Source organism: Alosa sapidissima, chromosome 16, assembly GCF_018492685.1.
Source record: "Alosa sapidissima isolate fAloSap1 chromosome 16, fAloSap1.pri, whole genome shotgun sequence".
Taxonomy (NCBI): Eukaryota; Metazoa; Chordata; class Actinopteri; order Clupeiformes; family Clupeidae; genus Alosa; species Alosa sapidissima.
Window position 1 is genome coordinate 20,198,938 of NC_055972.1, and position 27,219 is coordinate 20,226,156.

Here is a 27,219-nt window from a genome sequence, read left to right on the forward strand (position 1 = left end):
CAACAGTGTTATTGAGCCTCTTGCACATCTATGTAAATCAAGTGTTTTATTGACAAAGGTAACAGTATCACATAAGTATTACAGGATAATTCTATCTATAGTTTTATTAGACATTTCACCATTTTTAGAGTGACACAAATCCTCCCCTATACTCTCCCCAGCCTTTAGACCTGTCCATCATTCCTCCACTGGTTTCTGTTACTGTCATTTTACCTCCTGAAAGGAACATGCCAACTTTTAGGGGAAATAAGCTTGTTCACCATCTCCCCCAGAGTTAGATAAGAGGATGATAGGCCTGCCCTTGTATTATCTGTGCGTGCAATAACCCAGTCCGAGACTGCTAGCTATTCTAGAGCTCTTCTTTGTAAATATGATCAGATGTAGATAAACACTGTCCCTGAGATGTGTTTCACTCTTCTATCTTCTTTTCCATGGACATTTGGTTATGTTCATTATTTGAAAACTTGTTTTTTTTCCCCAGCTGTGACTCCCATCTGGCTGTGCTCATCCCCTCCTGAGACCCCCCTCCGCTCTCTCTCTCTCTCTCTCTCTCTCTCTCTCTCTCTCTCTCTCTCTCTCTCTCTCTCTCTCTCTCACACACACAAACACACATCTTCCCTCTGGGAAGACACAGCTGTGTATTTAGCACCTGAGTGAATTTAGGAATTGAGACAAATGTTGTCCAGACAAGTTAGAATTTTGGCAAATGTAAATGATTTCCTTTTAGATTCTTACATTAGCCTAAATGGACACAGGGCTGTTGACATCTAAATCTCCAAGTGTAATTTACATTGTGTTCATTGTAGTCTACATTGTGTGACCTCCCTTTGTCTCTGTAGTGAGTCTAGATCTAGCCTACACTGCAATTATGACCACTGACCACTGGGTGCCCCTGTGAAATGTAGACAGATATTTCCATGTCACGCATTATAGCTTCATTAGATATTGTCAACTATTTTAGCATATTGAGAATTCAAAATAACAGGAAATGTACCCTTTAGAATTCCATATTAACATTTGATTTCCTTTTAAAATGACACATGTCTGGAAGCTTATTTGGAATTATAAATTGACTATTCATTGTCAGTGATCTGATATCATATAATTGGGATGATGTGTTCCTTGCAACACGCCACGTGGGATAAATTGATCCAAAAGCAATAAGCATTTGCTTTGTCTGGTCGCGTCAACGCAACGCAATAGGCTGCCGCGGTTTCTTCAACCATCCTCAATGCGCTTGCGCCATCCGGGAACGCGCGTTCACATTAAGCTGTACAGGCGAAGTTCACGTCTTGACTCCTGTGAGAAGAAGAAGCACCGTGGAAAAGAGGCTGGATGGTGACTTCGCGAGGAAAACGTGGATGGTCAAACAAAAAACGCCAGTCGAGGAAGTAAATGGGAGTTTATGCCCTTTTATCATTTTTTCATGCACTTCTCCAAGCCTCAAGAAGGAGCTTGAATCGTAAGGCCGACGTCTCAACAATCTTAACCGATTGAAAGGAGCTTTCTGTGGAGTTTGACGAGATCAACATCCGCTACCATCATATACCAACTACGGATATACTTAGTGGCACGACCATGGATTAAGACATCTGCCTATATCTACATTTCATTGTTGACCGAGGCATATGGATTCGGATGTACTCATTGAAATCGATTTTGGGCTCTCCAAGGTGCAGGCGTTCCATGAGAAGCCATACGAATAAGGCGTTTAATGTGTCGAACGATAAAATAAGCTAGATACATTGTATTTTGTGGTAAGACACATTGTGTGTTTTTGGCTTTGAGACCTTTAGATGAGTGGATGTTACAATTTTGCACCAACGCCTTAAACATTGGTTACTGTCGTGTCATTCAGTAGCTGCGGACAGCAATACTGAAGACCAAATAACTGGCTCTTATTCATTTGACTGGTTCTTTAAGGATACACGGCTAATTATCAGACGTTAAACACTTGCCTTGGTTCTGGACTTTGTGAAACGTAATTGTTACGTTTTCTCTACACAGGCAAAATGTCCTTTTTTAATTTTCGGAAAATCTTTAAACTGGGAACTGAAAAGAAAAAGAAACAATACGAACACGTTCACAGAGACTTGAATCCGGAGGAGGAGTGGGAGATTGTAGGAGAACTGGGCGATGGAGCCTTTGGCAAAGTGTACAAGGTAAACACAAAGTCTTGATAAGTGTTCACAAAGGAACATTATGACGGACGAGAAAACACACACACACACACACACTACAGACTCCCTCTAATGTTCTCGTATTCACCTTCTCTTTGCCCACACAACATTTCCTCAAGTGTTTAGGCTGTACTTCCCTCAAGCTTCATGTTGAAAATGGAAGGGTGTTGTGTCATCATTCAGCAGCGCCACGGAGTAGGTTGCTAAATGCAACATCAAAGTTTTATGGGGATTGAATGGTGCTGCTAACTGGCTAACATTACACTCTTTCCCGCTGTGCTGGTGCACATAGGGCTACATGCACACACAGCCCAGATCTCAGGGTGGGCGATGGGTAACATGAGGTGAAGTAGGCTGGTGCCTGCGGAAAAACTCCTAAGTTGTAAGTTTTTGATATGCTCTATATGCTTGGGAAGAAAATGTCAAGGGTGTCAGGGTGAAGTTGTTGGCTGATGAGTGTAGACTTTTACTTTTGAAAATGACATCAAGAATTGATATTTCGTAGGCCACTGTTTAACAGCTGTTTATATCTTGCTCTATGAATATCAGGTTTAATACTGAGGTTTTCAAAGAATTCATGGAGTTTAGGATTCTCTTGAAAGACTACAAATTGTCAGATTTTCAATATAGCTCAAGAAATTAAGTTTGGGATGAATTTTGAACACACACCCACACACACATTGTCACCCTGTCATGCCTTTGCTGCACTTGCACAATCAGGGCCATCACACATTTCTGCTCGTGCTTGTTTAGATTGTTTGTGTGTATCTGTACGCCTTTTGCTGCAATTGCACAATTGGGTGTCCACATTGATGCACTGACTTGTGGATCACACACCAAGTGTTGGAACTCTGTGTGTGTGTAGAAGTTTAAAAGGGAGAGATCCCTGATGTTTAATCAAGAAGAGACTAATTTCCACTGTATGTCTATGATGAAAGAAGAACTGCTATCAATGTGCTGTGTCCATTAGCTATTTGTATGTAAGCATCGTCTCTGCTGAAGTTGACATGTGGTTAGCATTTTGAAACCCACTTATGGATAATACATCACAGCACTTAATGCTTCCAGAGCTTCATTCATTAATTTTGGTAAAGAGTAGGCTATCACATCAAATTTTACATCAGACCTGCCTTATTAAAGAAGGCGATTCCTCATAGCAACAATAAACTCACACATGTCTGCTTGTGTGTCTGTCTATCTAAAGAAATCCTCTGCCTTTTCCCCAGTCTTAATACAAAGGAAAAGGACAAGTTGTTGTGTTTGGTGTTGAGACTCTAGGAGAACAGGGCAATATGAGAGTCCTTCATTAGGGCCCCCTTGGAGTCGAAGTGTTGGTGTGCGTAGGACATTAGCACTTTGATGTGCATTTCACTGTGGTGAACGGCACTGAATGGAACAGGCTGAGAAGTGTGTGAGGGACACAAAGAGAGAGAGAAATTGTGTGTGAGGGAAAGTTGGGCACATGCCATGCTACTGTCATCATTACTGGTATGTACGGTGCCTCTGACATGGAAATGTCACAGTGGATGTCTCCCCCCAAGTGTGTGTGTGTGTGTTTAGGGAAGAGAGTATATCTGTGGACCCTTACAGTGCTTACTGAGCTGTATTGCTTTCTCATTCGGACTCTTTCAGAAGAATAGTATGAGGCAATGTGTTTTGTGCACGTGTGTGTGTGTGTTTGCGGAGAGGGTGTGTCCTCCCTGTAGTCACAGTGGCAAAGGGAACTAAGTGTTTCCTGCCAGGCGTAGCTCGAAAGATGTAAAAGTGAGGGCGGACCTCCCCTGTTCCACCTTTCCTTTATCACCAGGCCCCTGGCATTGTTTAAGCTTCACGTTCTCTGGGGCTAGAGTGGGTGTGGTCTCATATTTCCACAATCACAAAGCTTGAGTGACCCAGGAATACAAATGCTAAGCTAACAGTGCTACACATGTCATAAAGTGCCTTCAGGTTCTGATCCAGGGACTTTGGTACTGTCAAAAGGGCTGTTAGTGTTAACACGTTGGTGTGTGATGATGTGACAGTGTGTGACAGAGCTGTCTTATGACAACCTGGTAAACGGCCCTAAAGGCATTCATTCAAAGCTGTTATGAGAGATTTGAACATGAGATTTCAGGAACCGCCCTTATATCAAAAAAGCTGCTTCCTGCAATAGATTGAGAATGTGTGTGGGTTGGTTTTCAGCAGGGATAAAGTTGAAGTTGAAGACCATATCCACTTCCTAACTTGCAAAGAAAGAGGTTGAAATAAATGTGTGTGTACTGTGTTTGTGTAGAGAGAGCAATAAGTGATGGGAGGGAAAAAGCTGATGGAGAAAGAGGGCAAGCTAGAGAGAGTGAAAGGAAGGAGGGTTGTGTGATCTTGTGTAAATAAAACAAGACATGACATAAATGTATACTCCCACTGTCTCTCACACACACACACACACACACACACACACACACACACACACACACACACACACACACACACACACACGTTCGACTCCCTGGTGTCTCTGTTTGTGGTATCCATAAACACAGCGGCGGGACGGGAGCCCGAGTCCAGGGCTGGAACATCCACGCCTCCACTGGCTGGCCCACAGCTGGTGTGTCACTCCCTCCGTCAGAAACTCTCCGCCCGGCAGGCCGCTTCAGACTGCTTCCACTTTTAGCACCAATCAGCGAGCCATGTTAAGGGAACACCCCGGAGACGGAGAGCGGAACAGGGCCGCGGCTGGCTGGGTGGTGGGGGGGTGCCTACATAGAGGGCTGAAGGGAATGGATGGAGACTGGATCTAGAGCAGGAGTTGATGGAGCCTGGATCTAGTCCAGAATGGGTTGCTATGTGTGTATAGACTGTTATCCTGTTTGTGTGTGTGTATAAGTATATATACTCTTTGGATCCCGTGAGGGGAAATTTAGTCTCTGCATTTAGCCCAATCCGTGAATTAGTGAAACACACTCTGCAGTCTGCACACAGTGAACACCTCTGCAGTCTGCACACAGTGAACACACAGTGAGGTGAAGCACACACTAATCCCAACGCAGTGAGCTGCCTGCAACAACAGCGGCGCTCGGGGAGCAGTGAGGGGTTAGGCGCCTTGCTCAAGGGCACTTCAGCCGCTTTCTACTGGTCAGGGTTCGAACCGGCAACCCTCCGGTAAAAAGTCTGAAGTGTGTGTGTGTGTGTGTGTGTGTGTGTGTGTGTGTGTGTGTGTGTGTGTGTGTGTGTGTGTGTGTGAGAGAGAGAGAACTGGTGTGACTGACTGCCTTCTCATTTCCTTCCTTTTTTTTTCAAAAAATGGTGGCTATTTTTAGCGCATGACGGCACTGGCGGTTAGGGGAAAATGTGAGTGAGTTAGCAACTGGGAGGGAGGAGAGGTTGGCCTCTTACAACTGCCTTTCCGTCTTCCTCTCTCTCTCTCTCTCTCCCTCTCCCTCTCCCTCCACTTCGCACTCATGATCACAGGATTCCAGCCTGGCTCCCTCCACCCAGTACCACTAACCACCATCAACCCTCAAGTGATTTGGGTGTCAAATTTCACAGGGGGGTCTGAAATTGAATCTGAAATGACAAGGCGTCTGATGATTTTGAGAGCAGGCTCTGGGTATGGGATAAGTGCTGTCGCAGGCCTTTTGCCTGGGTGTGTGGTGTTGGGAGGGTGTAAACTGTTATGGGCCGGTTTTAATTGCTCATCACTTGACTTGTACTTGGGCATTCAACAGTTGTCACAAACAAAAACGTTACTTCTTTCTCTGTAGAAACACTTGTTTGTTTGTGTGTGTGTGTGTGTGTTAGGGTTGGGTATCCTTCAAATCTTTTCTTCTTTCCTCTGTGTGTGTGTGTGTGTGTGTGTGTGTGTGTGTGTGTGCGCGTGTGCCTGTGCCAATGTGTGAGTTGAAGTAGGAGTGGCGGCCTGTGTGTTTTTGCCCATAAAAGTCTGTGTCAGTCTGTCGTCTTTTGTATTTGTGTTCTTTTATTTTTGTCCCAAGTTTTTTGTTTGTTTGTGTGTGTGTGCGCGTGTGTGCGTTTGCGTGTTTGGCAAAAGATTTCCTGCAGTTGACCTTTATAAATGAAACAGTGAGCACAGACTCCCTGAGGGATAGTCTTTTAAGGGAGCGTGTACAACAGTGGCCTTTTTATGTGTGTGTTTCCATGCGTTAGTACTCCTCTCAGTAGGACACACACACTCCTACACAAAACACTCTACATGTACACACACAAGCTGTCATTTCAGAAAACACTCCATACTCCCATATGCAGCCCCACAAACGTGAGGATCTCTGCACACACACACACGCACACCCACACTTCAACTTGCAACCTGAACAGACTGCTTTTAACTTTTCTGTTGGGTTGTGCTCTATTCTTTCATTTCTCTATATATCTATCTCTCCCTCTCTTTCCCTTTCTTTCTTACTCACTCCCCTGTTTCTCCTCCTTTTATACTCTTTCTTCTGTACTTGTTCTTGTCATTTACTGCACTTTCTTTCTTATTTTCCATATTCCCCCCCCCCCCCCCCCCATCTCATTATCGTTTCAACATTCTTCAGGTTGATTTGTTTTCATGCTTATTTCAGACTTGGCCATTTATAAATTAAATGATGGTGTGTTGTAGAGAATGAGTAGGACTGTAACCCTAGTGATGCTAGTACTGTACTCACTATCTTTACCCCCCCGTCCCCCCTCTCTATAGGCCCAGAACAGGCAGACGAATGTGTTGGCCGCTGCTAAAGTGATCGACACCCAGACAGAGGAGGAGCTGGAGGACTACATGGTGGAGATCGACATCCTGGCATCATGTGACCATCCCAATATTGTCAAGCTCCTAGATGCCTACTACTACCTGAACAAGCTATGGGTGAGCACACACACACACACACACACACACACACACACACACAGAGAGAGGCAAACACTTATCCTGTTGGTCCATAGCCCCTATATGCACAGCACTGCTAGGGCATGCCATGGGTCAACACACTCACTCACACTGTGGATCCTGTTCCATGTTCCATTGGGTTCTAGTGGGTTCCGCACTACTGGCTTTCTCGGGTGTCCTGCCCTAGCATTAAAGGGAGGTCAGGCTAAGGTCCGGCTCTGGTCTGACAGCCAGAGAGAGAACTCATGAATTAACCAGCTTCAGCCATGGCCTTTAGGGGACACACACACACACACACACACACACACTTTCAGTAGATGCCCTCTGCCCTTGCCTCCCTCATAAGTGCTGAGTTAAACAAAAGCCAAAGGATCATCCTGCGGAATGTTCATGAAACGGCAAGTAAAAATCTTTCTCTGGCCAGTCTCCTTGACAACAGCTCACTGACTAAAGCTTGTGTTTGAGTTTGTGAATGATGTCATCAGAGTTGGGAGAAGGACTGAACCAGGCAGAGGGAGAGCGATAAATAAATCTCTCTCAGTTTTGAGCTTCACAGGTTGGGCTGTACAAGACTTTTGCTAGCTGTCTTATTTCATCTCCTCATGTTGAGATCATTTTCCATTGATATGAATGCAACGGACACTAAGATATTGATGTAGACTCATCTCAGTGCTCTGATTGTGAATGAGTATATGGGGAGTCCATCCATATACTGATTCTGGTAGAGGGCTGTGTGTGCACGTGTGTGTGTGTGTGTGTGTGTGTGTGTGTGTGTGTGTGTGCACGTATGTGTGTGTGTGTGTACACGTGTGCATGCCCAGTTAGTTATGTGTGTGTGTAGTGGTGTATATAAGTGCAGACGGGCCTGTATTGATTTGTATGACACCTGATACCAGCACTTAGATTACCCATCTGATCCCCATCAGACTTACAGCGGGGGCCTCGCTAACCAAACACTATTGTCCTCCCGATCACAAGATAATACAGAACACACACACACACACACACACACACACACACACACACACACACACACACACAATATGCAGACACATGGTCTGACAGGCGCACACACACACACACACACACACACAGAGGGAGAGATTTTGTTTCACACATAGCAGCTATTTGTCCATTTTCCATTTGCTGTGTGTGTTGATGGTGGAAATGGAGTGGTTAGGGTTTAGCTCTACACAGCACAGCTATGGGCACACTGCCCATAGCTGTTTTAATGGGCCTGGTGGCAGAGACTTGCGCACACACACACACACACACACACACATATACAGATAGGCCAATTTCATTGAACGAAGACCCACAGACACATGCAGCAATGTAATGCCACCCCACCCCCACCCCCCCCCCCCCCCCCCAACCGCTAGCACACACACACACACACACACACACACACACACACACACACACACACACAGAGACGGGTTTTCCCCTTGGCCCTGGTGTCTGGCGATGATTTGGCCCTGACTACTGGACACCCTGTTGGCCCCTCCCTGTATTCTGCCAATGGCCAGCTGCTTACAGAATGGAACACTCACTCTTCATTTCAATTTGTTCCTCATCCCTCTCTTTCTCTCTCTTTCTTTCTTTCTCTCTTTCTATCCCTACCCTCTACATTTCCATTTTCTTTACTCCTTTTATGCTCCTGACTTAATCTATCTTTTCTGTCTTCTTCAATCCTCTTTTTTTCTCTTCTCTCTCCCTCCCCCCATTCCTCTCTCTCTTTCTCTCTCCCTCTCTCCAGATCCTGATTGAGTTCTGTGGGGGAGGAGCGGTGGATGCTGTAATGCTGGGTGAGTTTTGCTGCGTGTCTGAAACAGAAAGTGAGTCGGTGCTGAACGGCTCACTGAGAGGAACCCGAAAGCAACGCGGTGCATGGAACAGATGGAGCTGGACTGTGGAGCAACTCTCACACAGACCCACAGACCCAGCAGGAATCTGCCCAGGTTTCAGGGCTCTGAAACTCAATACTGAAACACACATACATACATACATACACACACACACACACAGACACACAGACACACAGACATACATACATACACACACACACACAGACACACACACACACACAGACACACACACATACAGACAGACACACACACACCACAACATGCTCAGTTCCTCCTGGAACTTCTGAAAATCACTGTTCAGAGTTCTTGGGTCTCTTCAAGAAGCTGTCTGCGTTGGGCAACTCAGCTCTCTGTGCTGTGTGTGTTGGCACAGTGTTCATGTGGGGGTGTGCATGAGTGTATGAGGGAGAAAGAGAGAAGGAAAGATGCATTACATCAGCACTCACTTGTTTATATCTGCATGTGTGTCTAACTCAAACTAAATGTACAGATACGCTGTATCCACGTGTGTGTGTGTGTGTGTGTGTGTGTGTGTGTGTGTGTGTGTGTGTGTGCGTATGCGTGTGCACTGACCGTGTGAGTGAGTAATAGAGAGACTGTAAGAGCAGGGATGGGCAGCTTCTCCTGGTTGACAGTGCTGACACAGGCTGTTGCTGTGTACTGCTCTTTCTCTTTCTTTCTTTCTCTCACTCTCTCTCCTCCTCACACTCACGCACAGACACAGGATTTTCCCCAATACTCTGAACAAAGCAATGGAATGGCAGCTTGCTGACCTGCTGATTTTCGCTGCGTCAGCGAAATGCTCAGCCCAACCTGAAGCACACCCCTACACACAGACACACCTGTGATGTGCCTACGTACATGCTCACAGTACAGCTCCACCTAGCCCAGTTTATTATTACCATTGTCTTTGCGTGTTTATTTTGGGTTGACTGTGTTTATCTTACACTCACAGTGTGTCATATTATGTTGGGTTGCCCACCTAGTTCTTCCAGTTTGTGTGTGTGTGTGTGTGGGGGGGGGGGGGGGTGTTGGCTCACACCTGCGGGTGTCCCAGTGTTCTCTCACACAGCCAGTCACACATGCATGCACACACAGCAGGTTATAACGTTGTCATTAAGACTGATTTGTGGGTGTGTGTATGTGTGTGTATGTTTGTGTGTATGTGTGTCTTACCATCTCGACGCTTTCATAAGTGAGGGGGGGTTCGGACTTATACACGGGCCATACAGGACCAGTGAAATTCCTTACGCCTATTGGAGCAGCTTCCTTCATTCCTGTGATCAATGAGCTGCCCTGATTGATTGAAACGGTAACACAAGCGTATGCCAGGCCAGAGACTGAGAGATGAGAAGATAAAGATTAGTCAGTGATTGGAGTCAAGCTGCTTGTTTACCATAGAAACGTCCTGGGCAGAAAAGGCTCTCTGTCCCTCAAATGACCTGTGTGGCCCATGCTCCTTATTAGCGCAACGTCTGTGTGAGTCCACTATATTTTCACCTATTAGCCAGCTTTGGCCTGCCACCAGCCAGATATTCGCTGGCAGCTACTTCATAGGCACTACCACCATGACTTGGCGTACTTGATGGATGAAGTGTTGTCCGAGAGGTGACCAAGGCTGCTCATTCTGGCCCGTGCACATGACCAATCATGTTCTCCAGGGCAATGGGCCAGCCAATCATGCGCTAGACTCTGGTACATTTTAAATCATTCGCCTGCTGTCAAAAATTCGCTCATTCAGCCAGTCATGTGCTTTGATGTATACAGACAGCCAATTATGTGCTTTTGACTAAACAGTCAGCCAACCATGTGATCTGTATTATTTAGTCATGTGGTTTACAGTTTTCAGTCAGCCAATCATATGCTGTTTTGAATTCATCCCAGTGACCAGATAGAGTTTGTTGATTTGAAGATGGCTCAGACAGACACTCACAGAGTTCCTGAGATTATTGCTGATAGTTGTTGAGTTCACTGGGTTCACTAGTCAGACTTGAGACGGATCAGAATGTGACTAGAACTCTCCATGGGTCGTGATAGGTTTGCACTGTTACCAATGGCAACAGTTTTGGTAGAGGAGTGTTATGTAACAATGATGTGTCATTGCTGCGTGATGAGATTGTAAATGTTATGGCTAGCTGAAGATAGCCATGGACCCTTTCAGCTGACTGAACTTAAAATAGAAACCACTATTGTTGGTATGTCAAATAGAGGTGACTGCAAGATAACTAAGTCCTGTGTGTTTGTGTGTGTGCGTGCATGCTCGTGCACTAACGATTGTGCTTTTGGTCATGTTTGTATTTTATTTATTGTTTATGTATGTTTGTCATTTGTGTGTGTGTGTGTGTGTGTGTGTGTGTGTAGAGCTGGAGCGGCCATTGACGGAGCCCCAGATCCGTGTGGTGTGTAAGCAGACTCTAGAGGCACTCCAGTATCTCCATGACAACAAAGTCATCCATCGCGACCTGAAGGCTGGGAACATCCTCCTCACCATTGGCGGAGAGATCAAGCTGGGTAGCACACCTCCTCTCCTCTCTCCTCTCCTCTCTCATCCCCTCTTACGTCCCTCCACTCCTCCTCTCTCTCCCCTTGTCTCCTCCTCACTACTCATCCTCTCGGTTTAAGACAGGAGCTAAGCTTCCCCTTTGGCACTTTCATTAATCAGAGCATCATTCCCCCACCAGCAATTGAATTAGGCTGTTGTAATTATTACATTCTTTCTTTCTTTCTTTCTTTCTTTCTCTCTTTCTCTTTCTCTCTTTCTTTCTCACTCACACTCTCACTCTTTCTTTCTCTCTCTCTCACTCACACTCTCACTCTTTCTTTCTCTCTCTCTTTCTCTCTTTCTCACTCACACTCTCTCTCACTCTCACTCTTTCTTTCTCTCTCTCACAGCTGACTTTGGTGTGTCTGCTAAGAACACAAAAACCCTTCAGCGGAGAGATTCCTTCATCGGGACACCATACTGGTGAGTCAGTCCATTATTGTTATTGTCGCTATGGTTACAGCCAGCGGCTGCAGGACTTCCTGCCTCTTATCTGTTGCCGGTGTCCGCTAATGTTGATCTGAAGATCACATCAGTTGAATGTATGGTCTGTTGATGGTCTATGTTTCTGTTAGAACTGGATTAAGGCTGACATTGCATACTGTAACTTATATTTTACACACACACACACACACACACACACACACACATAGCGGTAGCCAGTGGGTACAGAGTATGTGAACCTCCCTCCCGAGTCCCAATGTCGTGAGCACCCATGGGTGTTGCCCTCTTTGCTAGCACGCCCGCCTCCCAGTCCAAGCTCCTGCACGTTTGTTGGGGCAGGAGCAGGCTGATCTGCCCAGTGAGAAACCAATGCAGGACACACACACACACACACACACACACACACACACACTCACGCTCACCTGTAGTTTTTCTCCCCCCTGCTCTGCTTCAGGATGGCCCCTGAGGTGGTGATGTGTGAGACCTCTAAAGACCGGCCGTATGACTATAAGGCAGATATCTGGTCCCTGGGCGTCACCCTGATCGAGATGGCCGAGATCGAGCCCCCCAACCATGAGCTCAACCCCATGAGGGTGCTTCTGAAGATCGCCAAGTCCGAACCCCCCTCACTTATGAAACCGTCGAGATGGTAAGACACACACACACACACACACACACATTATTGTCCACCTCTGTCCACATTAAAGACAAATAATATATGAGCGTACTGTACAGTAGTTAGTTACTGTGGCCAGTGATGGCTATGTGAGGGTGAATAGGGACAGACGCTAGAGGAAACCCAACAGGGGTCATTTGTTTGCTCTTTTGTTTCGTGTTGGAGGATAAAACAATAGGAAACAAAAGAGCAAACAACAAATGACAGACAGATGTTGGTTCCCCTTTACAGCGAGCCTGTGAATACTCACACACGTGCACAAGCATGTAGAGACACTCATTGCAGACGTGCGGTATAGCGCTCAGCCAAACTCACGCGTGTGCCTACACACATACCCATTTATCTGATGTGAATGCTGAAAGGGGATCCTCCAAAGGCCTAGTTAATCAACCATAGAGTGATGGTTCAGTGGAAGTGCTCAGGTTGTGCAATACTCTGATGATTCACAATTCATCAGCCAACTGCCTCGCCTTCGACCATGGGGGATTGCATCACTGCAGTAATCATGATCTGATGCAAAAGAGGGCCTGTAGTCATGGTAACGGCTGGTCTGTGTGTCTGTATCCGGGCAGGTCAGCAGAGTTTAAAGACTTCCTGCGTAAGTGCCTGGACAAGAACATGGACAACCGGTGGACTACAGCTCAGCTGCTGCAGGTAAGGGTCTGCCTACATATGCCCTCTACATATACAACTACTGCTACTACAACACTTAACCCTTAAAGGTGTAGGTTTTTGAACATTCTAAGTTCCGCAACAATTGAAGGTTCTAAAATTCTATGTTGAATTCAATGAACCCAGATATTCTTTAGAATGTTCATTTCTCAACATTCCCGTCACACCGGTGTGACTGTACTCCTTTAAGGGTTAATGGCCAATACTACCACAATAATACTATTAATACAAGACACACCGGCATCAATACACCCCAAAAACAATAATGAATACAACATCTCCATTATAATCTCTCTGTCCCTCTTGCTCTCCCTCACTCTCTTTCTCTGAGACATGCTTTTCGACTCTCTCTCTCTCTCTCTCTCTCTCACACACACACACACACACACACACACACACACACACACACACACACACACACACACACACACAATCACTGATTTCTTCTCTATCCCTCTGTCTCTGCCTCTGTCCAGCATCCATTTGTTGTGAGTGTGGTGGATAATAAGCCCATGAGAGAGCTGATTGCAGAGGCCAAAGCTGAGGTCACTGAGGAGATTGAAGAGGGCAAAGAGGAGGAAGAGGAGGATGACACGGACCCACTGCTGGTACATGCCTCTCTCTCACCCACTCACTCACTCACACACACACACACACACACACACACACGTTACATACTTTATTTGATTCTACTTAAAAAGGCACATTTGATTAGAAATCACATTTTCTGAATAATCTAATAGTTCAGCAATCTATCATTACAAGAAACAGAACAAGACACGTACAAGAAACACTGTCTTTTCCAAATAAACATGCTTCATATAACTTGATATGGAACAGTACTTTGTGAGCTGTTTGGCCTGTTTTATGTACCCCCAAATGCAAAGTCTGCGAACTGCCAACCTATGTACATGGCCTAGGCTGCCATACACCAACACCATGAGCACAATGAGATTTGTATTGTAGGTTATCAATGGCAGAGATCGAAGGGTGGTATTTTAGAGCTTTTAGAAATACACACATGATATGAGAGGTTCACAGGATCATTTATTTGTTAAAATGGATCATTTGTTTGAAGAGCTAGAGAATATTATTGTTGAACTTCAGCTAAGCTGTGCTGTCCAGTTTCCCTCACAGACTGGATATTATTTGATGAGAAACCAGGGCAGTGTGTGTTATATTAGTGTCATGAGGCCATCACATGAGCACTCACACACACACACACACAGACACTGTGTGGAGCTGGGCTAAACACACTCTGTTTTGTTTGGGAGGAGAGATGGCCTCAGCATGTGTGTGTGTGTGTGTGTGTGTGTGTGGATGGCCTGGGGGTAGCTTGGAGACCTCAGGGGGCTCTGTGTCCTGTGGTAGTGAAGCTCCATGACGCGCCATTCTAAGAAGCCATAGAGCAAGGGGTCAATTTACAGGGTTATTAGTCTTATGAGGGGATACTTCAGACAGAACAATAATCCACAATGTTTTCATTGTAGAAAACCTTGTGGAATATTGCTCTCTCCATATTTGGTTACGGTTGGATACTTCAGAGAGAACAACATTCCTCAAACCGAGTGACAACTCATTAGCCATGATGCTTGGGTTTGAGTTAAAGTTAAGAACTTGTCAAATGTCTTCACTTTGCTATGTGTATGTCCCTGAATGTGATTGTTTTTTTTTGTGTGTGTAGGTGGTGCCTAGCCACAAGCGTGCCTTGTCGGATGCCAGCGCCGGCAGCTCAGAGGACGAGAGGGGCATCCCTAGCCCTGCCCCCTTGGATGCCGTCTCTGAGATGGCAGAGCCCGAGCCACAACCCTATCAGGTCAAAGGTCATGAGGAGAAGGAGGTGGTGGTCATGGAGACACCTGCTGGAACTGAGGAGGAAGTGCAGGCCAGGGCAGAAGATGAGGACAAAGACCAACCAGAAGCAGTCCCAGAAGTACAGGACACTGTACCGGTCATCAGTGAGACTGAGGAGAAAGACAAGAAGATTGAGATCAATGAGAGAAAGAGTGAAGAAAAGGAGGAGGAGGAAGAGGAGAAGAAGAGGGAGAAGATAGAGAAGAAGGTGGAAGAAGAAAAGGAGGCTGATGTGAGTGAAGAGGTGAAGGCTGAGGTGAAAGAGGTAGAGGAAGAAGAGGTGATGAAGGAAGATGATGAAGTGAATGGGGAGGAAGAACAGAAAGAATTAGAGATGGAGAACAATGAGGAGAAGGAAGACAAAGTGATTGAGAAACTTCCTCCGCTTTCCGATGCCTCAGAACGGGCAGACGCCGAGACAGGAGAAGAGATCAACCATAAGCCTGAGGAACCGGTAGACAAGCCAGCAGAACCACAGGAACCTGAAGAACAGAAGCCTGAAGTGGAAACTGCAGCTGAGCCAGCGGAACAGTCCGACAGCATTTCTGCAGAGCCCAAAGAACTGCCCACGAGAACTGGAGGGTCTGAGAAACTGGACAGCACAACAGAAACCAAGAAAGACAAAGAAGAAGAAGAAGAGGAAGAGAAGGATGCTAAAGAGGAACCAGCTGAAGGAGGTGAACTCTCCTCAGATGGAGCTGCAGCAGCGGTGGAGTCCACAGAGAACCCCTCAGAGGCCATCTCTCAGGAGGAGGTTCAGGGAGCAGAGGAAGAGGTGGTGAAGGGAGAGGAGGAAGAGAAGGAAGAGAAAGAGGTAGAGAATGACAAGTCTCCAGACCTAGGAAAGGTTGCCGACGAGGAAAAGAAGGAGTCACTGACAGAGCCGCCAGTAACGTCAGTAACAGATGTTCCCCCGGTGATTGTTGTCGAGGGCGATGAGGGCATTCAGACCACGGTGACAAAAGTTGAGGAGGAGAAGGAAAAAGAGAAGGATTCTGATTCAGGGAACAGCTCGGCTGCTGACACCAACAGCATTGACATCAACCTGTCCATATCCAACTTCCTGTCCAAAAACAAGGACGGCTCCGTCTCCATACAGGTGTGTGTGTCTTCAGGTGTCTGACTTGACTGCATCTCAACCAGGTCGTTATTTTTATGTTTGTGTGAGTTTATTGCTGTGTGTGTGTGTTTTCATATGAGTGTGAATATCTCATTAGCATGTGAAGCGATGTACAACTCTCTGACCTCTGACTGACCTATGACCCTTGACCCTCACCTCACCCTCAGGACACCAGACGTCAGAAAAAGACCCTGAAGAAGACGCGCAAGTTCATGGTGGACGGTGTAGAGGTCAGCGTGACCACTTCCAAGATCGTCACCGACAACGACACCAAGAGTGAAGAGCTGCGCTTCCTCAGGTGTTTTGTCTTTACCCTTCACCTCTTAACAATATGGACACTGATTTTTTCCAATGTAGAGATGGGATCTTTAGTGGCTGCTATTATGTTGACACAATGTTGAGTATATGTGTTGGAAGCTGGCTTCAGTGATGGTAAATTGGATGTAAGATCACATCATATACATGTACACCTATGTAAGTGTGTGTGTGTGTGTGTGTGTTTCAGGCGACAGGAGTTGCGTGAGTTGAGACTTCTTCAGAAGGAGGAGCAGAGAGCCATGCAGCAGCTCAACAACAAACTCCAGATGCAGAGGGAGCAACTCTTCAGGCGCTTTGAACAGGAGACCACTGTACGGAAACACACACTCACACACACACACACACACACACACACACAAGCAGCAGTAACACTTCACTGACCCCCCCCCCCCCCCCCCCCCCCCCCATGTGTGTGTAGGGTAAAAAGCGTCAATATGAGCAGGAGCTGGAGACCTTGGAGAAGCAGCAGAAGCAGTCCATCGAGCGCCTGGAGCAGGAGCACACCAGCCGCCTGAGGGACGAGGCCAAGCGCATCAAATCAGAGCAGGACAAGGAGCTCGCCAAGTTCCAGAACATGCTTAAGAACCGCAAGAAAGAGGTACACACACTCTCGCTCTCTCTCTCTCCCTCACACACACACACACACACACACACACACACACTTCTAGAGCTCCCAGGGTACCCACCAACTCGTCGACCTCACACTGGTATTCATTCTGCTCGCTTGACTCTTGGTGAGTGAGTGTGCTTATAGGGCCTGCAGCTTTATTCATCTTCTCTGATGTGTGTGTGTGTGTGTGTGTGTGTGTGTGTGTGTGTGTGTGCGCGTGTATGAGGGGGAGAAAGAGTGTGTGTATGAGAGAGAGAGAGTCCATGTGTTGTGTAAATAGCAGGAGCTTGCTGCCTTTTCTTCTGCTCTCTCTTTAGTCTCCCCTGGGTTTCTGACCTTTGCCATGGCAACCACTTGCATCCTCTCGTCATGCTAGACTGCTGTAAAATTGAATGTGATCTCCATTGTTTAGACAATATCTAATGGTTGCATACCTGAAACTTTTTATTAAATGAGATGGTCTATGTGTGATATTACGCAATGCTATTCATTTCTGTCCACACAGAGTGGAACTATTCCCATCCACCTATTTCTCTCCAATATCACCTGTTTTACCTTTAAACTTGGACAAACTTTCATTTCATTGTCCTCGTTAAGATGCATCTCCTCACTGCAACAAATGGGATGACCACTTTGGCCCCTCCAAAGCGGGGTCTATGTTGTGTCTTAGTGCAGTGCTTCTCTGCAGCTTGTCTTGCTTTGCAGTGGCCTCTGGTTAGTGTGGTCAGTTGCTCAGCTCATGCAATGCATTATGGGGGGGTTTCTGTGATGCTGATCCTCTGTCCTTGCTTGTGGTCATTGGAGCTGTATCTGTTTGCTTGCAACTGGACATAGCTCTCTTTAATTTCTTCACTTCTACACACGCACACTACATTTAGCTCAAATATAATCATATTTTAAAATGCACACAGACCTGCAGTTATCCTTAAAAAAGTCCACTTTCACATGCACTTGTGTTGAGGTTGTCCTCCTCTCAGCCGTGTGTGTGTGGAACATTAATAGCTGATGAATACACTCCCATCTCTTGTCATTCAGTAAACACAGTTAAGCACTCCCATCCTGTCCCATTCACATCACATACACATACAGTACTCATTTTTTTACTTTATAATTATTATCATTGCGTGCTTAATGACATACATTTTCAGTTATGAGATATAATGTTTATTAAAATGTGGTAATTTAATTTCACTGTTTATAATCATGTGATGAAGATGTTTGTGTATTTTTAATTTTATGGTATTATGATTATGATTGTGCTGGTGGTGGTGGGTTGTATGAGTGGCATTGATTTTGGTGATTGGTTGCGAGAGAGAATCAGTGGTGTGTGTGTGGTGTGGGTGTGTGTGTGGAAGGCCTTGGTGAGGCCGTAGGATGGTGAGAACCTTTGCTTACGGTGAAATCAGGTGACTGTACCCAGGTGAAGGAGGGTAAAAACAATATAGATTTCTTGGTGATCTCTGAGACCAGACACTCCCCTTGCCCATCCCTGCTCCAGAGATGCATACCATCCCTACCACAGCCATGCGCACTGTGTGTCACTGTTTTCCTATATGTAGAATACACTGCATTCCTAGTACTGTACACAAGCCTGCTTTCAGAAGCTAGTCATCAGAAGCTTTGGCTAGCTCCATTGTCCTAGCCTAACATAGCAGGAGCTCTTCAGTCTCCCCTTGATGCAGTTTTGAGTGTGTGCTCAGAGATCACCCAGAGAGACTATGTAGGTAGTTTCACAATCAGGGTAAGCGCTTCTTATTATCCGCATAAATCTCTGTGGAACTCCAATTATGGATAACTGTACATTATTATTAATGACTAGACATAGCAGCACCTAGACAGTTGGAAAATTATGTGTAAAAACACCATGTTGGCACAAAACACATTTTTGCCATTACCATCCTCAAACAGACATTTTATTTTAATACTACACATATTTACTATAGCTGAACTGGTTGAACTTATTTAGCAGAGTAAATACTTCACATATGCATCAAACCAGTCCAGTCAAACCAACCAAACAAGTTACCAACTAAATCTCCAGATACAATTTGTAATAACTGATATGGTTGTAAAACTTAGCCACTAAAGTTTTCCATCCAAGTTTTCTATAAATATGTTATAAAATTTACAATATATGATGCCTATGATATGACCTAACTTAACCACTCTTTCTTGGATGATGGTAATGTAGGAACAATAATGTTGAAATTAATTAATTTTGTCCACACAATCACACCTATAACATTGGAAGTATACATATCTTAGCATTTTCAATGACCAGTTCCCATGAAACCATTTTTTGTTTTATCCTTCAACGGATGTAAATTAAACAAAAAAAACATAGATAATGTTATTTCCAGAAGGTTTAACTTGTAGGCCTTGTGAAACAAAACGCTTACCCCGATTGTGCAACTGACCATCAAGGGCTGATCTGGTGGATGATGGCCCAGGCACGGGATTCTGTCCCTCTAACTCCTTGGCTGATGGGACAGCTAGAGAAGTCATAGCGCTGGCGATGCTGTCGGTTAACTTTCCTTTGCTCTACGGTTGGCTCTCTCTGGGAGAAACTCCTCTCTAAAGTCATCGCATTAACATCCATGCGGACGCCATCTAATCTTTCTGCCTCTGGACTGGCTGGTCTTATTGGGGCTTGCGGTGGGGTGGGTGTGGGGGCAGCTTCTTTGGAATCGCGCATGAAAATCGACTGAAAACAGCTGTTCAGTTTGGCCCGTGTGTGTGTGTCCACGACGGAATTCATACAGGTGAAACAGGAAGTAGGCCAGTCCCCCAAACATATGAGAAAAGAGCTACTCAAGCGCTTAAAGGAAGACCTAGCAATCGCACAGCATGAAGAGGTAGGAGAACACACACAAACAAACACAAACACACACACACACACACACACACACACACGTGCAAGGCCCATGCCCATATACACATTCATATGTATAGACACACACAGACACCCTCTCAGCCACTTCAGACCCACCCAGACATGCATACATATTAACACACAGATATACAGACGCACAAACACAGACATGCTCACAGTGCCCCAGATGGAATGTGATGCTTATCAGAACCGATCAGCCTATCAGAAAGGTGTTGTGGAACGACAGATGGGATTATCCAGTACCAGCCAGTATGTGCGTGCGTGCGTGCATATTCGTGTGTTTGAAAGATATGTGCCAATTCGAAAGACATAATTATTCAGGTGTGTGTGTGTGTGTCAGAGAGATGGATTCAGCACTGTAAAGTAAGGGTATGAGACATGATGTAAGGTAAGTTGTGTGTGGGTTTGAGTGTGATTAGTCATGTACCACAGGTGAGTGTGTATTCCTGTTCCTTTTGCTCTCTCTTAACAGATCATGCAAGTTTGCATGCACCAAGACCGCAGAGGTTCCAATGGCTATTTACTAACTTCACTTCTACTCTCTGTCTTTCTCTCACACACACACTCTCTCACTCTCACTCTCACTCTCACACTCACTCTCACACACACTCACACACAGAGAGCTTGCTTGATTCTAACAGTTCGTGTCTGCTCAAGCCTCAGCTTCTGATGGGCAAATCAAGTGGTGACCGAGCATGTGTGAGAGTGGATGTGACTCCGTGTGTGAGTGTGAGAGAGTGGATGTGGTGTGTGTGTGTGTGTGTGTGTGTGCGCTTCTGTATGTGTCACTCCAGGTGTGTTTGTGTTTGTGTGTCTCGTGTGGGGAGTGTGTGTGTGTGTGTGTGTGTGGCGCAGGGTGTGTGTGTGTGTGTGTGAATGAAAGACGCAGGGAGTGTGTATGTGTGTATGTATGTGTTGCTCACGCGGGGAGTGTGTGTTCTGCTTCACAGGGTGTGGCCCAGGTTATGATTCAGTCTTTTCAGTTGTCCTCATTCGCTCTGTTCAACGCCCAGCTGCAGGACGTAAGTCACACACTCTCTCAGCTTCCTTCTGTCCTGCTGCTCACATGGCCTGCACACACACACACACAGAGACACAGATAATCTCATCTTTGCTTCTCTCACTTGCGTACACCCACACTATGATGGAACCTTAGAGAGACACATACTCATACTGACCCTGTCAAATACACATGTGCCATGAACAGTGTTGTGTACACACACACACACACACACACACACACAGGCATGTGAGCTGGCAGGTGGTTTGTGTTTGCAGTGTCGTGCCGATGTTGGTGCCGTGGTGCAGTTTCTCCATCTGGCCTCTGGTTGGCGCTCTACCAGTCTCTCGCTCTTATACCTGTGACACATCTCACCTGTGTGTACAGTTTATCTCTCTCTCTCTCACTCTCTCTCCAGTGAAAGATCTTGTAAATGTATGTTTGTATGTTGTAAATCTGTTTTATTTATCTGTTTTATTGTTTTGTGTAGAATGAAGATTGAAACTCCAAAAACAAGAGTCTCTTAATGTCTACATTTAGGTTAATGGGATCGTTTCATGAAGTGTAGCTATCATGTCTGGCGTTTGTTGTAAAATCTGACCGATATGTCCTTGGTGTGACAATGGACAGATAGCTTAGATGTGTGTGTGTGTGTGTGTGTGTGTGTGTGTGTGTGTGTGTGTGTGTGTGTGTGTGTGTGTGTGTGTGTGTGTGTGTGTGTGCGTGCGCGCGCGTGTGTGTGTTTGTAATATAGAAAGATATATGGTCTGATTTCAGTGTCCCTATGAATGAATTATAACTTGTCCACTGTATATCTCTCTCTTTCCCATTTTCTCTCTCTCTCTCTCTCTCTCTCTCTCTCTCTCTCTCTCTCTCTCTCTCTCTCTCTCTCTCTCTCTCTCTCTCTCTCTCTCTCTCTCTCTCTCTCTCTCTCTCTCTCTCTCTCTCTCTCTCTCTCTCTCTCGTGTAGTATGTCTTCCCTGGTCATCAATTGCACATGCATCAATTGGTCTCTTAGTGTTTCTTGGGAAACTGTTTGTTATGCGTGAATATGAGCTAGTGTTTGTGTGTGTGTGTGCTTAATGAAATATTAGCCTTGTGTTTGTGTTGCTATAAGCTATTTTATGAAATACTAATCCTGAAAAATGTTCTACTTTTTTCAATTCAACTCAATTGTACATATATTGAAACACACACACACATACATACACACATACATACATACATACACACACAGGAACAAGAGTTTCTGCAGCGACAGCAGCAAGAGTTGGATGCAGCCCTGAAGAGGATCATCCAGCAGCACAAACATGAGCTTGCCACCATTGAGAGAGACTGCCTCAACAACAAACAACAGCTCATGAGAGGTACACACACACACACACACACACACACAGGTACAGTCATTACAGTCATCACAAACACGTGCTGGCCACCATCTAGAGAGACTGCCTAAACCAAACCACAGACAACAGCGTATGAGTGTAAAGTACACACACACACACACACACACACACACTTACTTACACTCAGGTGCAGCTTTTCTGAGGTTGAACTCCTAACCAGAAAGATAACGCCTCAACCACACAGCAGAGGTGAAGAGAGGTCAGGAGCGAGCGATGGAGCAGGGGACATGGAGGAGAGACCGAATGAAAGAGGAAAGTGAGACCGAGAGAGAGAGAGAGAGAGAGGGAGGGAGAGACTGAGTGAATAATGGAAGGTATAAAAATGAAGCTAGATAGGAATAGCTGTGGTGGGCTTTCTGTTTGACTGTGTGAGGGAGCAAGGTAGAGGCTGTGAGATGGGGAAGTGTAAACCACTCTGACCAACTTTCCTGCTCTCATGTGGCAAGCTTTAATAAACAGCATGTGAGTCAGAACAAAAGCCATGCAGCACGTCCATGCATGAGAGAGAAAGAGACAGAGAGAGAGACAGAGGCCCTGTATATGTGTTTTTTGGTTGGGCTGATATCACTGTTGCTTATGGACATGGACTAACATGCCTTGACTTGCGCATGTGTGCGCGTGAGCATGTGTGCGTATGAAGTTCGTTTATTTACTGACCTCATTCTAGCTGTCTGGGTGTGTGTTTGTGTAATGAATGAATGACTGAAACTGCAAGGACAATTATTTTCTATTCTGAGTAAGCCATTGTCACTGTGTGACTACAACAGACACACTCAATCATTTTCACACTCAATGTGTCATTGTGACTGTACAAGTGGGTCTCTGTGTGTGTGTGTGTGTGTGTTTAACCCTGTGACACTGTGTGTGTGTGTTCCAGCCCGTGAAGCAGCAATGTGGGAGCTGGAGGAGCGCCACCTTCAGGAGAAACACCAGCTGCTCAAACAGCAGTTGAAGGACCAGTACTTCATGCAGAGACACCAGCTGCTCAAGAGGCATGACAAGGTGTGTGTGTGTGTGTGTGTGTGTGTGTGTGTGTGTGTGTGTGTTGGGGGTCGGAGGGGAAGACAGAGGTTTCCTTATTCCCTGTGAAGGAGATGAGTAAAGTTTAGGAGAGATTCTAACTTGTGTTTGTGTGTGTGTGAGCAGGAGATGGAACAGATGGCTGGCTATAACCAGCGTTTGATGGAGGAGATGAAGAACAAGCACACCCAGGAGAAGGGCCGTCTGCCCAAGATCCAGCGCAGTGAGGCCAAGACCCGCATGGCCATGTTCAAGAAGAGCCTCCGCATCACGGGCACCGGCACGCCCGAACAAGACCGCGACAAGATCAAACAGGTCAGAGGTCACAGGGACTCACTCACTCACTCACTCACTCACTCACTAACTATGCAACCAACCTGCATACCATATCTGATTTTTTTCTAATTAGTGATGTACACTGTTACTATATACTCTAAATTGGACTGATTGAGTATTAAAAATGGAAAATGTACACGCTTGCTCTGGTCTTACCAGTCATGGTTTGATGATTCAGTATTCTGTGTCCCAGCACAGTCCATATATAATCCCCTAGTGTGAGCTTGGGATAAGTGCCACAGTCCCTAGGCTATACAGTATGTTCCTCTAGTGTGAGATTGGGATAAATGCTACTAGTCTGTTATGCACTGTTGTTCACAGGGAACCTTCTCACAGACAGTGTGACCTGTGGCTTCATTTCAGAGAAGATGCTCTCCGATCAGTGTGTGATGTCTGCTGCCTTACATAGCTTTTAAGACACACAGAGCACACAAACTAACCACACACACACACACACTGAATGCATTTGACAAAGGTCAGAGTAATTATAGATAGAACCGAGTTGCATCAGTCATCTCTTGCAGGTAAAATGTGATGCGGGGGATGATTGTTTAAAAGTGGATTTCCGGTGATGGCAGTGTAACTACAGCACTGTGCGTCCCAGTATAGCTCTTGGCTAACTCACACATGCATCTCGTGTGTAACACCCATAAGCATGCTGTGTTGTAGTGAAAGTGGACAAACCCTGAGGGCATCAATGCAATCATTGGATTAGGTGTTAAACTTGCTCTATGTGGTTGTTCCTTGCAAATTAAGAGTAGGTGATTAGTGCACATTTTAGAGTAGAGATGATTATTCCTTCAACATTGACTAATGCTTTAAGATCTTACATCAAGAAAGGGCCTTGGTAAACAGAGCAATTTGGTAGTGTTTGTGGGTCAGTTAGACGAGCCTTGCTGTTTTAATCAAAAACCAGTTTTGCTTTGTGCTTACTAGAGCATCCAGAGTTTATTGGGTAACTACTATTATATTGCTAAAACAAGCACGTCTTTATGATTGTTATGATTGTAATGATTTAAGATGTATTGATTGTCATGTTCATATTTGTGTGTGTGTGTCTCTGTGTGTGTGGCCACAGTTTGCAATCCAAGAGGAGAAGAGGCAGAAGAATGAACGGCTTCATCAGCAGCAGAAACACGAGAACCAGATGAGGGACCTCCAGCTCCAGTGTGACTCCAACAACAGAGAGCTTCAGCAGCTACAGGTACTCCTACACACACACACACACACACACACACACACACACACACACACACACGCAGTCATACACAAACATGCAAATGATGGGTGAATGAACACTGTGGGATTTAATTGTCTTTTGTGTGTGTGTGTGTGTGTGTAGAATGAAAAGTGCCACCTGCTGGTGGAGCACGAGACTCAGAAGCTGAAGGAGCTGGATGAGGAGCATGGCCACGAGCTCAAAGAGTGGAGAGAGAAGCTGAGACCACGCAAGAAGGTCCGCACTGGCACACTCACACAGACAAGACACACACACACACACACACACACACACACACACACACACACACACAGAGACATTACACATGTTAGAACACACTTTCCCTGAGGCCTGGTTGTGAAGGCTAGACCTCCAATAAGATATTTAGTTGGTAATTTAACAGTGTTGCTCAGATTTTATTGATGTAAACAGCACTAATTCATTGTTTTGGCTGTTCCCAAGTTGATTTGATGGGTGGAGGACGGGCAGATGAGTGCCTAGTCATTCACCTCATCTGAGCGTGCTTGAGTTGATTTTTGTAAAGCCTGTTGACAGAGAAACGAGATGCTTAGATTTCGCTATCGTGTCTGTTTTACAAGATATTGACAGTGCAATAACTCTAAAAAGGTATGAAGGCACATGTCTTGAAGAAGGATGTTTTTGGCTGTTCTCCCTATGGGATTTGCATATTTAATTACTGTGATTGGTTAGGTCTATCCAATTGCGTGCAGAGGCATTATCGGTTGAAACACCCCATAATCAAATCCAAATGGCATGTTACCAGACTCAAATAGAGTATGCCAGGCTACTTTTGATAGCCTTTATAGTGATGTAAGCAGTCACACGTGCTGGCGTGACCAATCCTAGTGCTGTATTTGTGTTGGCAGGCCCTGGAGGAGGAGTTCAGCAGGAAGCAGCAGGAACAGGACGTGTTCTTCAGCACCAGCGGCGACTCCGAGTGCCTGAACCCCAGTGCCCAGAGCAGGGTGTCCAAGTTCTACCCAGTCCCAGGGGCCCACTCCTCTGGGTCCTAACCAACACACCCACACACACATACATATATATACACACACACACACATACACATACACACACACATACACATACACATACACATACACATACACATACACATACACATACACATACACACACACACATACTGAGGGTTCCATGGGTTCCTGCATCATTGACAATCCTGGGAGCTTTGTCACAGATATGCCCATTCCACTCTGAAGCTGCAGAAGCTCAATCAGTGCCACCACCCTCACATCCACAAACGATGATGCTCCTGAACACGCTCCGCTGAATCTTCGGAGTTTCCTAGGCCATTCATTACTGAGTGACTGACTGTGTGAACCATGTTAACATGCTCCCTGCTCTTTGCTTACTGATGGGCTCTTAGCATCAGGGGCATGCTGAAGGTGACAGATCAGACCCAAGCAGACTGAAACCCAACAAGACAATTCCAGCCCTGATCAAACCAGCCGAGAGCCAACCAGACACAACCTGACCTGATTGGATAAAAGCAGGCCCAACCTAAGCAGACCTTGTCCGACCTGATCAGGCAACACAAAACCAGAGTAGGTGGACTACATTAGAATGCACCCAATCTTCCCAAACGGCTCAGGCAATGCAGTGGAACAGCTACTTTAGAGACGCCTTTCAGTTCAAGTTCAGTCCCTATTCCTCAGTTCCAAGAGGGAAGTCAGTGCCTCAAATGTGTGTTTTGTCCATGTTGGTGTGTGTGTGTGTTTTTATGTGTGTTTGTGATGTGATGTGGTGTGATGTATGTATGTATGTATGTATGTATGTATGTATGTATGTATGTATGTATGTTGTACTATGTTGTGTTCCCAGGTTTGTTTGTGTGTCTGTACGTGTAGGTTAGTGTATCAGTGTGTGTGTGTGTGTTCGTCACAGATGGACCTATTCCTGTTTTTGCCCTCCCTTATGCTGCTCAGTGCGTCTGCTCTGAGGTGGCTGAAACCATCTAGAATGTGTACGCTACAGAACGTAACTACGGTAACCGCTCTGTGCTCGGATGAATCACAAGACTCTGAAGGACACTATTTGTTGTTCTCCAAAGGAACTGGACTGCACAAAACATGAAGTGCTCGTTGGTGCTTTAAACGTGATGGTGTGCGATTCAAATGAAGTTGTTTATGTAATAGTTGATGCATGTTCCCTTCGAGTGGGT

General features: G+C 45.6%; 1 protein-coding gene across 5 annotated transcripts; it reads left to right on the plus strand.

Annotated features, from left to right (window-relative positions):
• The first annotated feature begins 1,260 nt into the window (after positions 1–1,260).
• Positions 1,261–26,838, plus strand: slka (STE20-like kinase a). Of its 5 annotated transcripts, XM_042065215.1 has the most exons (20): positions 1,264–2,162; positions 6,856–7,020; positions 8,801–8,849; positions 11,271–11,420; positions 11,802–11,874; positions 12,350–12,544; positions 13,144–13,225; positions 13,720–13,851; positions 14,928–16,196; positions 16,385–16,515; positions 16,723–16,846; positions 16,954–17,133; positions 19,908–20,000; positions 22,276–22,405; positions 23,322–23,446; positions 23,591–23,779; positions 24,879–25,004; positions 25,143–25,256; positions 25,907–26,098; positions 26,151–26,838. In XM_042065215.1, exons 1-19 carry the CDS (start codon positions 2,013–2,015, stop codon positions 26,051–26,053), a joined length of 3,624 nt encoding a protein of 1,207 aa, XP_041921149.1. In that variant the 5' UTR covers positions 1,264–2,012; the 3' UTR covers positions 26,054–26,098; positions 26,151–26,838. The 5 variants fall into 5 exon arrangements, 4 of the variants coding, with proteins under 4 accessions (XP_041921149.1, XP_041921148.1, XP_041921150.1 ...); XM_042065214.1 differs by having other exon boundaries at positions 25,907–26,838; XM_042065216.1 differs by lacking the exon at positions 19,908–20,000 and adding an exon at positions 20,989–21,060 and having other exon boundaries at positions 25,907–26,838.
• Positions 26,839–27,219: the final 381 nt, after the last annotated feature.